The sequence below is a fragment of the Amblyraja radiata genome, chromosome 1 (genome assembly GCF_010909765.2).
Source record: "Amblyraja radiata isolate CabotCenter1 chromosome 1, sAmbRad1.1.pri, whole genome shotgun sequence".
Taxonomy (NCBI): domain Eukaryota; kingdom Metazoa; phylum Chordata; class Chondrichthyes; order Rajiformes; family Rajidae; genus Amblyraja; species Amblyraja radiata.
In genome coordinates this window covers 169,714,198-169,726,576 of record NC_045956.1, presented here as the reverse complement: position 1 = coordinate 169,726,576, position 12,379 = coordinate 169,714,198, and the positions used below count along the sequence as shown (strand labels likewise).

At 44.1% G+C, this 12,379-nt stretch overlaps 1 protein-coding gene across 1 annotated transcript; it reads left to right on the top strand.

Annotated features, from left to right (window-relative positions):
* The first annotated feature begins 4,329 nt into the window (after positions 1–4,329).
* On the top strand, positions 4,330–11,583 carry LOC116985372 (progonadoliberin-2). The gene is made up of 2 exons (XM_033040187.1): positions 4,330–4,467; positions 11,470–11,583. Exons 1-2 carry the CDS (start codon positions 4,330–4,332, stop codon positions 11,581–11,583), a joined length of 252 nt encoding a protein of 83 aa, XP_032896078.1.
* The last annotated feature ends 796 nt before the right edge of the window (positions 11,584–12,379 follow it).

Genomic DNA, 12,379 nt, shown 5'->3' with positions numbered 1-12,379 from the left:
AGATTCAGTTGTCGTGCGCGAGCACATTTGTAAGAGGTGCAGGCAGAGAGCCTTGTCATTCTTTCCTAAGGCACTAATGTAACCTAAATCAAAGTTTGGGTTTATGTTTTGTTATCGTTATGTGTACCGATGTAGAGTGAAAAGCTTTGTTTTGTATGCTACCTAATTATATCTGATAATACTATCAAAAATGCAATCAAGCTAAACCCAATACAATAGATAGGGCAAAGGGAGAGATACAGAATCTGTATACAGATCCAGATCCAGAGTGTAGTTCTCAGCACAACTTGAAATGGTGCGAGATTTAGGAGTAGAAAAGAGATTTAAAATAGAACGATTGCATCGGATGCTAGTCGATCCTCATCTGGGACCAACACACATAGAATCACCATGTGTCTTTGATTATACTAAGTGTACACTAGATTTACACCACATCTCTGATTTCATGGTTCGTGTAGAAGATCAAATTTGCTCCCTGAAGATTAAACCACAATTTAAAGGAAGAATCTCAATGCATAAAGTTTTTTTTCACCAGCTCAGCCTACCCAGAGCCAACGAGATACTTTTGAAGAATTCCTGTATATTGGAAACCCACCGGTGAGCCTCACACAGGCAACAATCAGGCAACAATATGATAACGATGTGTTTTAGTAATGACATTAGCTAAAGGATAAACATAGTACAGCACAGGAACAGGTGCTTCAGCCCACAATGTCTGTGCCCAACATGAACATTAATTTAAACTAATCTCCTCTGCCTGCTCTACATCCATATCCTGTGCTTGTGTCTCTGTAAAAGTCTCTTAAATGCAATGCTATCCTATCTAGCATTAAAGGCAGAATACCAGGAAGAATCTGTCCACTGATCTTTGGGAACTAACAGGTTATTCAGGACTCATGTTGTTCATGTTATTCATCTTATTCAGGACTCATGTTGAGCAACATTCCCTCAGTACTTCATTGCAATACCAACCAGGAAATGTAGTTTAATTTGGCGATACAGCATGGAAACAGTCCCTTTGGTTCATCACGTCCGCCCCAGCCAGCGATCCCCGCACACTGACACTATCCCACACACACACACACACAAGGAACAATTTAAAATGTTACCAAAGCCAATTAACCTACAAAGCTGTATGTCTTTGGAGGAAACCGGAGCACCCGGAGGAAACCCACACAGGTCACGGGAGAATGTACAAACTCTGTCCAGACAGCACCCGTGGGCAGGATCGAACCTTGGTCTCTGGTGCTCTAACTCTACCGCTGCGCCACTGTGCCAGCCTTTTAGCGCTCAGTTCCCTCCAGTGAGCCTCGAACCCAACCTACTGCAGAGGTCAAGAGTGACACCACGGAGTCATGCACGTCATCTAATCTATTCCCAGTGAGTAACTCAGCTTGGATACAATATTAGGGAAGTGGAATACAGCACGATGAATTATGCAAAAAAGCTTGACAAGGTCACTTGATCGCACCCCAGCCACTCCCTCTTCTCCCCTCTTCCATGGGCAAGAAGATTCAGATTCAACTTTATTGTCATTGTGCAGTGTACAGTACAGAGACAACGAAAAGAAGTATTGAAGTGTGAAAATGCACACCTCCAGATTCAAGAACAGTTTCTTTCCCAGCTGTTATCAGGCAACTGAACTATTCCACCAACAACTAGAGAGCAGTCCTGAACTACTATCTACCTAATTGAACATCTGTGGACTATTTTGGTTCAATCAATGATTCAATGATTCACTTCATTGATACTTTATCGCCACATGTACCTAGGTACAGTGAAAAGCTTTGTTTTGCACAAAAAACCCGGTAAAATCATATAACAGACCTCACCTAGGCAGTTCGCCTGTCACCACATTTCTGGCACCGACAAAGTAACAAAAGTTAACAAACAAAATACTGGATATTATCTTACACTAAATGCATGTTATTCCCTTTGTCATTTATCTGTACAGTGAGATTGGCTCAATTGTGTATTGTCTTTCCCCTGGCGGGATAGGGCACAACAAAAGCTTTTCACTGTCCCTCAGTACACATGACAATAAACTAAACTCAAACGTAAACTCAAACGGACAGCAGGATAGGACTTATCAACTCAGAGTGAACAGAAACTAAAACAGATAGTATTCCCTGCTCTAAGAAAAGAGTAGTTTATAAAATATACTAGACCAAGTGGGACCCTTTGGGTCCCTGTCACACGGTGAGCCCTATAACCATATAACCATATAACAATTACAGCACGGAAACAGGCCATCTCGGCCCTACAAGTCCGTGCCGAACATCTTTTTTCCCTTAGTCCCACCTGCCTGCACTCATACCATAACCCTCCATTCCCTTCTCATCCATATGCCTATCCAATTTATTTTTAAATTATACCAACGAACCTGCCTCCACCACTTCCACTGGAAGCTCATTCCACAGCGTTATCACTCTCTGAGTAAAGAAGTTCCCCCTCATGTTACCCCTAAACTTCTGTCCCTTAATTCTGAAGTCATGTCCTCTTGTTTGAATCTTCCCTATTCTCAAAGGGAAAAGCTGATCCACATCAACTCTGTCTATTCCTCTCATCATTTTAAAGACCTCTATCAAGTCCCCCCTTAACCTTCTGCGCTCCAGAGAATAAAGACCTAACTTATTCAACTTTTCTTTGTAACTTAGTTGTTGAAACCCAGGCAGCATTCTAGTAAATCTCCTCTGTACTCTCTCTATTTTGTTGACATCCTTCCTATAATTGGGCGACCAAAATTGTACACCATACTCCAGATTTGGTCTCACCAGCCCTGGTCCCCCAACGGATCCCGTTGCCCAACGCAATATTGCACCACTAACCCGTAGCTCCCATGGGAGGCGTGGTTCCACAACTGAACCCATTCCCAAACGTAAGATTCCAGCACTCCCTTGCCTCCCTCAGCAGTGGACTTTAAAAAAATTCCAATTTGCTTTCCCTGCCTGCCGCAGCAGTTCCAATTGCAATACCAATTTGCCCTCCCCCTCCTGTAGATTCACTTGCTGTGATATCCCATTGCGGTGAAAAGTTCAGAGTGTTCCTGTATTTCAACTTTGTATCGAAGTGGAAGCTGGCAGGAAGGTTTTTAACAGTAAAAATCTTGTTAAAGTTGGCATTTTCAAAGCTTTAATCAACAAATAACTATGACATATAGCATCATCACTGGAAGCTCCTGGAAAAAGGCTCTCTGTGAGAAGCTGCAGTTACCGTTGGCAACATCCCATTGGGATGTCATTGTGGCACTCAGCAGCTTGAGAGCCCATCGTGATTGGTGCCCTCTGTGCATTGGTGCATTGTGACATCATCACTAGAAGCTGCTGGAAAAAGGCTCTGTGAGAAGCTGTGGTTACCGTTGGCAACATCCCATTGTGATGTCATTTCTAAATGAGATCCATTGTGATTGGATGTCTGTGAGATGGCATTGTGACATCATCACTGGAAGTTGCTGGAAAAAGGCTCTCTGTGAGAAGTGGTTTTTGGCTTTAAAAAAAATCTTTAATTGCGAATAACTTGTGAAATATAGGATGTAATCTTAAATGAACCTGAGTACGGCGTGGAGGGGGAAAATGTGAGTTAGAATATGTAAACATTTAAGCGCTGGCACATAGCATTTTGAGGAAGATACAAAACATACACACACACATGCACGCACACAAGATGAAACTTTTAGTATATAGATAGATAATCCTTATGCAACAGAAGAATGTTCCAAAGTATTCGATACATGGTTATAGGTTGCAAGGTTTATCCTCAGAGAGAGATTCGTCTGCTTATATCCCCCTGCACTTGGGAACCAAAACACATTCAAAGATAATATTATGTAATAATTAAACATGCAATAATTAAACTGGAAAAATACAGCATTGCCTTTAGAACCGAGTTGGGTTTCTAGCACAGGTATCCAAAGGTCATATCATTATTGTGATGTAAACAAGCATGTCTGTTTTCACTTTGCCTGTAGACACAAAGTGCTGAAGCACCTCAGTGGGTCAGGCAGCATTTCTGGAGAAAAGGGATGGGGGATGATTCGGGTCGTGACCCTTCTTCAGACCGTCCAGTCTGAAGAAGGGTCCTGACCTGAAACGTCACCCGTTCCTTTTCTCTGGAGATGCTGCCTGACCCGCTGATTGCTCCAGCACTTTGTGTCTACCATCGGTATAAAGCAGCATCTGCAGTTGCTTCCTATGTATTCACTTTGCATGTGGCCCCTTTGTCTCACCATCACAGTCAGACGTATTCTATGTCTCACTTTTCAGTTTCATGGACTTTCTTTGCCTCTTTTCCAGAGCCGTTAGGAGTTGAGGTCTCATCACTAGCCATATAATGGCCTTCCAAAAAAGTCTTTGCTCACTGGTGTTTCTCCTGCTGATTGCTAACCCTCAGTTTTCGAGAGCGCAACACTGGTCACATGGTTGGTATCCAGGGGGCAAAAGGGAACTGGATGTGCCTCAGTCTCCATTGGTGAGTTTAAAATATCTTTCATTTTGTTCACATTATGCAATACTAAACATACTGCAACTCCAACAGGTCTGCAACTCATTTACTTTAGAAATGCAGCGCAGAAACAGTCCCTTCGACCCACCGAATCTGCGCCCACCAGCGATCCCCGCACACTAAGACCATCCTACACACAATTTACAATTTTTAACCAAGCCAATTAACCTACAAACCAGTGCGTCTTTGTAATGTGGGAGGAAACCAGAGATCCCGGATGAAACCTACGCAGGTCGCAGGAAGAACGTATAAACTCCCTATAGACAATCACCTGTAATCCGGATCGAACCCAGGTCTTGGCGTTGTAAGGCAGCAACTCTACCGCTGTGCCACCATGTTGCCAATTTATAAAAATTATCAAACAATTAACATTCTTAAGAGGACTTTAATGCAAAAAAAAACTATGTTTCCAGTATAGCGAACGTATTGAAACAGTAATTAAAAAATTGATTTATCCTAGTTGCAGTTGCAAGTAATTTTTTTAAAGGAGTTCATTCCCAGGAGAGTTGGATTGATTGACAGCTTTTCCAGGACACAATAGTTTAGCTCTAGTTCAGAAGTACGGCATGGAAACACAGAGTCCACGTCCACCAATGATCACCCACACTCGGTCACTGCTAACTCAGTTTTGCATCCTACCCACTAAAGGCAATTTACAGAAGCCAATTCACCTACAAACCAGCAAGTGTTCGGAGTGTGGGAGGAAAGGAGATCATCCGGAGAAAACCCATCCAGGTCACAGGGAGGATGTACAAACTCCGTACAGATGAGCACCCGTAGACAGGATCGAACCCGGGTCTTTGGCGCTATAAAGGGCCGTCCCACGAGCATGCGACCTGCATGCGGCAAGCGCGACCAAACCGGAAGCAGGGGCTGCGCGGAGGTCGAGTGAGTGACGTGAAGTTTGAGCAAAGTTCGAAGGGCGTGCGCAGCATCAAGACGCTGTGTACGGTGTCAAGACGCTGCGTAGCCCGTCGAGGCAGTGCGTACGGCGTCGAGGTGGCTGCGGGCCGGCAGGCCATTGCCGCGCAAAATTTTTGAACACGGTCAGTTTTTCGGAGCCCCGCGCGATGTCGGGACCAGCTCCACACAACTCCATACGGCTCCGCGGATCGAAGTGGGATCGGCCCCGCGAGGCCGTACAGCTCAAGCGACCACGTTAGGTCGCGCTTGCCGCATGGAGTCACATGCTCGAGGGACAGGCCCTTTAGGTCGCGCTTGCCGCATGGAGTCGCATGCTCGTGGGACAGGCCCTTTAGGCAGCAACTCTACCACAGCGCCCACAGCAGAGTGATAATCTATACAGGCATCAGTGGTGATGCTGGAAATGTTGCCTGACTACCTTCCCGTGGGAAGTCATTGTCGTGACCCATGGAGACCCTGCAGTGAAAATGCTCCCACGCTGCTCCTGATGGTAGAAGTTCCAGGATTTATTTATCCAGCAGAGATGCTGATGTATGTACAAGACAGAAGACAGGATGGTGGAAGGCTTGGAAGGAACATGGAGATAATAATTCCCAGTGAGCTGGATGCTTAAGAGCTTAAGACTGAAGTTATGAGTATTGTTGCCAACTACCATAAACTCAGTGTATAAGTCACGGCAGTGTATCAGTAATCCTGTGGGAGGTTTCAATTCTAGAAAACCATTCAGTCTCCTCTCTAACAGTGAAATAAAATAAAAACATGTCAAGTTTTAAAACCCTATTTGTTCTATTGCTAGTATATTGTCACTTACAACATTGTTGCTTGAAGCTTATTAATTATATAGGATATAGATATCAACAATAACATGTGAAAAATCTAAATGTTGAATTTCACTAGGCCTGATTAACTAGATGTACAAATAGCCTACAACCCCAGTCTGGCCCTGATCGCCACTTTTGCCCAGAAAGTAGGCTCAAACACCATGAAGAATGCAAGTGGTAGAAAGTATTTGGTGTTAACCTGATGCGGGTGTGACCTGATGTGGGAGTGCAAGAGGCATGTGCAGATGCTGGTTTACACCGAAGATAGACACAAAGTGGTGGAGTAACTCAGCGGATCAGGCAGCATCTCTGGTGAAAAATAATAGGTGGCGCTTTGGGTCGGAACCTTTCTTCAGACTGAAAAGAGGGGGGGGGATCTGGAGGTAGGAAAAATAACCTCATATGGGAATGAGTTGATGACGGAGTGCTGGAGGTAGTTGTGTGTTTCACCTGGATGGGCAGCACACAAAAGAAATCTTGTCGAGCAGTGGTGAGTTTCTGGAACAAGTTCATTTAATTCAAGGCCTTAACAGGATGCATTGTGAAACACTCTGAGAGAACGCTACCAGTTTTTAATGAGTCACAGCACCCACAGACTCTTACAGTCTGTCCTTCAATGGTAACTTACGGATTTTACATTTTAGAAATAATTCATCATTTATCAATGTTTCTTTATGGTCATTCATCCTTGTTTACTTTCTCTGAGTAACTCACAACTGTTTCCTCTTATTTAATTAAAAAGCCATCCTCCTATTTTGACTGACAAATGGGTGTAATAAAGAACCCTTCTTATCTCATGATTTATTTTATTGCCCTTAGAGTGGTTTACAACTTCCTGTGTTTATTTTTACTTCAGCTGGCAATGGCTTGTAGTCAGAACATGCCCCTAAATCTTACAATTGCCTTTCCTGACTGTCATGACCTTGTAAGTTACCTTCACTATGTTGGCCTCTTTTCCCATCATGCTTCCCCCGTATGTATGCTTGTGTTATGCATATGACAAACCAGTAATTTTGCTTATAATTTCCAGCATTTCATCAGTTCTTGTTTGTTAGTTATAGGAGTAGAATTATTAGGCCATGCGACCCATCAATTGGGCGGTACGGTGGTGCAGCGTAGAGCTACTGCCTTACAGCGCCAGAGACCCGGGTTCCATCCTCACTACACGTGCTGTCTGTGCAGAGTTTGCACGTCCTCCCCATAACCGCATGGGTTTTCTCTAAGAACTTTAGTTTGCTCCCACACTCCGAAGGCGTACAGGTTTGGAGGTTAATTGGGTTGGTGTAAATGCAAATGTATCCCTGGTGTGTGCAGGAGAGTGCTAGTGTGCAGGGATCGCTGGTCGGTGTGGTCTCGGTGGGCTGAAACGCCTATTTCTAAACTAAACTATAACTAAACTAACAAAACTATATTTTCCTCTCAACCCCATTCTCCTGCCTTTATCCTATAACCCCATGACACCTGAAATAATCAAGATTCTATCAATCTCTGCCTTAAAAATATCCATTGAGTTGGCCTCCGCAGCCTTCTGTGGCAACAAAGCCACAGATTCACCACCCTCTGACTCAAGAAATTCCTCCTCATCTTTCCAAAAGTATGTCCTTTTGTTCCTAGGCTATGGCCTCTGGTCCTAAACTCTCCGACTAGTGGAAACATCCTCTCCACATTTACTATATCCAAGCCTTTCACTATTCGGCGAGTTTCAATGCTGGTCCCCCTCATCCATCTAACCTCCAACGTGTACAGGCCCAGTGCCTTCAGACACTCATTAAACGTTAACCCAGATATTTCCTACATCAAGGGGTGGCTTGATGTGGAGCAACCTTTCACTTCTAGGTCAGAATGGGAAGTATTGAAATGGGGAAGCAGAAGAAGCCAGCTCCATTGAAATCATCGTATCTGAGGCGGCTGTTGGACAAGAGTGTGGAGTACTGAGGATGGATAAAGTTAAGATACATAGCAGCCATTAGCTATATAAAACGGGGCAGGCCGCTCAACCATGGCTAACGAGGGAAATCAAGGATAGTGATAAATCCAAGGAAGAGGCATATAAATTGGCCTGAGGAAGCAGCAAACCAGAGGACTGGGAGAAATTTAGAACTCAACAGAGGAGGACAAAGGGGTTAATTACGAGGGGGGGGAAAGAGAATGAAAGAAAGCTTGCGGGAAATATAAAAAATGACTGTAGAAGCTTCATTAGATATGTAAAAAGGAAAAGATTAGTGAAGACAAATTATGGTCCCCTACAGTCAGAGACAGGTGAATTTATAATGGGAAACAAGGAAATGGCAGAACAGTTAAATTAGTACTTTGGTTCTGTCTTCACTAAGGAAGACACAAACAATATCCCAGAAATACTAGGGGACCGGGGATCTAGTGGGAGGGAGGATCTGAAGGGAAATCCACATTAGTCAGGAAATGGTGTCAGATAAACTGTTGGGACTGAAGACAGATAAATCCACACGGCCTGATGGTCTGCATCCCAGAGTACTCAAGAAGGTGGCCCTAGAAATCGTGGATGCATTGGTGATCATTTTCCAATGACTCTGGATCAGTTCATGTGGACTGGAGGGTAACCAATGTAACTCCAATTTTTAAGAAAGGAGGGATGGAGAAAACAGGGACTTATAGACCAGTTAACCTTACATCAGTAGTGGGGAAGATGCTTGAGTTGATTATTGAAGATGTTATAGCAGAGCATTTGGAAAGCAGTGACCGGATCGGTCAAAGTCGGCATGGATTTCTGAAGGGGAAATCAGGCTTGACTAATCTGGAATTTTTTGAGGATTAGTGTGGTGTATCTGGACTTTCAAAAAGCCTTTGACAAGGTGCCACACAAGAGATAAGTGTGCAAAATTAGTGCAGGTGGTATTGGGGGCAGTGTATTGACATGGATAGAGAACTGGTTGGCAGACAAGAAGCAAAGAGTAGGAATTAACGGGTCCTTTTCAGAATGGCAAGCAGTGACTAGTGTGATGCCGCAATGCTCGTTGCTGGGACCACAGTTATTTACAATATATTAACGATTTAGACAAGGGAATTAAATGTGACATCTCCAAGTTTACGGATGACAAAAAGCTGGGTGGCAGTGTGAGCTGTGTGGGGGATGCTATGAGGCTGCAGGGTGACTTGGATAGGTTGGGGAGATGCAGTATAATGTGGATAAATGTGAGGTGGCAAAACCAGGAAGGCAGATTATTATCTAAATGGTGACAGATTAGTAAAACGGGAGGTGCAACGAGACCTGGGTGTGCTTGTACATCAGTCACTGAAAGTAAACTTGCAGGTACAGCAGGCAGTGAAGAAAGCTAATGGCATGCGAGCCTTCATTGCGAGAGGATTTGAGTTTAGGAGCAAGGAGGTCATACTGTAGTTGTGCAGTAGGACCTGGTGATACCGCACCTGGAATATTGTGTGTGATTTTGTTCTCATAATTTGAAGAAGGACATTCTTGCTATTGAGGGAGTGCAGCGTAGGTTCACAGGTTAATTTCTGGGATGGCGGGACTGACATATAATGAAGGAATGGGTCGACTGGGCTTGTATCCACTGGAATTTAGAAGGATGAGAGGAGATCTTATAGAAACATGAAATTCTGACAGGCTAGATGCAGGAAAAAAATTCCCAATGTTGGAGTCCAGAACCAGGGAGTCACAGTTTAAGAATAAGGGGTAGGCCATTTGGGACTGAGATGAGGAAAAACTCTTTCACCGAGAGAGTTGTGAATCTGCGGAATTCTCTGCCACAGAAGGCAGTGAAGGCCAATCCACTTGATGTTTTCAAGAGGTAGTTAGATTTAGCTCTTAGGGCTAAAGGAATCAAGGGATATGGGCAGGGCCGGATTTAGATGAAGAGAGGCCCTAGGCTATACCACTTGTGAGGCCCCTCCCAATCCACCCCCATGACGAGAGGAAGATGGAAGAGTCCACAAGATTGACACCGATGTGCAGCCGAGCGTGGCCAATGAGGTAAGGGCTGGAAAGCTGCGCTTTTTATTTATTGCCACTGCTAGTGTCGAGTTATCGGCTTAAAACATTATTATTCTGAAATGGAGGGCAAGGAAAATTACTGAAGTGTTGTTTGGAGACTACAGTGCATTGTGACAGCATATATACGAAAGGCCAATGACAGTGTCAAAAATATTATACACCAGGCCCTTACGAAGTTTTTCAAAAAGGGGGGTGCCATGGCAAGATTACAAAAATGTTATGTGAAATATATTCATGCAGCGCATATCACAAGCGCGAAGCTCAAATGCCCTTGCGGCCGGGGTTTTAGATGCTCTCTGGTGCATTCTGAGCCTTATTTTGGAGTATTTTTGCACCAAATTTATGACCAATATTTCAGAAATAATTTTGGTTGAGTCAAGAGTAATGAGTGGTTGGAATGGGATGATTGGGGTCATTCTTGTATACATTTTTAAAAATAAATAATTGAAGCTGTCCTTGTTTTAATAATCAAGTTGTACTGTAAAATGTTATGTAAAATGTTATAAAGGAGCATGCAAACACTTCAAATAAAATACTGTAAGTTTTTGCAGTAAATAAAACCTTTTTTTAGAAAATGTTTTGTGTGTTGATTTGATTGCCTGTTACTGTTCGACTGTGTTAGTGTGTGAACATTAAAAATATGATGCAAAATTAAAGTCGCAAACTATGGAATTCATATTTTTCAGTATTGTTATCAAGGAAAAGAAAGCAGTTCCAATTGTTTGATATTATTCATATGGAGGAGAAAATATAATTGCTCTAAAACCTACCTTAATTTAGCAATCTCCCTTTCCCTCTCCCCCCTCCTCCTTCCTCCTCCCTCTCCCTCCACCTCCCCCTCCCCGTCTCTCTCCCCCTTCCCCTCTCTCTCTCCCCCTCCCCCTCTCTCTCTCTCTCCCCCTCCCCTCCCTTTCTCTCCCCCTCTCTTAACCCCCTTTCCCCCTCTCACATCCTCTCTCCCTCCCACTCTCGCTCCCCCTCTCCGTCCCACTCTCCCTCCCCCTCTCCCTCCCACTCTCCCTCCCCCTCTCTCTCCCTCCCACACAGTGCTGCTCCGACTCCGCATCGCAGCCTCCGCATATTGAATGGCGGTGCAGGCTCGAAGGGCCGAATAGCCTACTCCTGCACCTATTTTCTATGTTTCTATGTTTCTATGTATCTATGGGTAATGAAGTCAATGATCTGGGATATTGGAGGTACACATAGAATTCACCATTCATTGTTATTTTTTCTCAGGTTCCAGAAGAACTCAAGTTATGCGAAGGAGAGAACTGTGTGTTCCTGCGAAGTGCTCAAAAAGACTTCATGAGGAGTTTCCTGGTATGTAAAGACCACTTGTGGAAAAAATAGTGATTTATAACCAATTAATTTAGAACATTGTATAGCGCAGAAACAGGCCCTTTGGCCCACGATATCTGTGGCCAACGTGATGCCAAGTTAAATAATCTCCTCTGTCTGCACGTGATCCATATCCCCCAATTCCCTGCATATCCATGGGCATATCTAAACGTCTAACACTGTTTTTATACCTGCCTCCACCACCACGTCTAGCTGTTCATTCCAGGCATCCATCACTATGTACATGAAAAGCCTGCCTCTCACCTCTGTTAAATTTCTCACCTTAAATCTATGCCCTCTGGTAGTTGTCATTTCCACCCGAGAAACCTCGGGTTAACTTAGGGCAGCCACGGTGGCTCAGCGGTAGAGTTGCTGCCTGACAGCGAATGCAGCACCGGAGATGGGTGCTATCTGTACGGAGTTTGTACGTTCTCCCCGTGACCTGTGTGGGTTTTCTGCACGATCTTCGGTTTCCTCCCACACACCAACGACATACAGGTATGTAGGTTAGTTGGCTTGGTAAATGTAAAAATTGTCCCAAATGGGTGTAGAATAGTGTTAATGTGCGGGGATCGCTGCTCGGCACTGACTTGGTGCCTGTTTCCGTGCTGTATATCTACACTAAACTAAATATTCCTACTGACTTTCTATCTATGACTCTCATAATTTGATATACTCCAATCAGGTCTCCCCTCAGTCTCCGATGCTCCAGAGAAAACTATACAAATCTGTTCAATCTTTCCCTATAGCTGACGCCCAGCAATACAGGCAGCATCCTGGTTATGCCCCTGTCCCACTTAGGAAACCT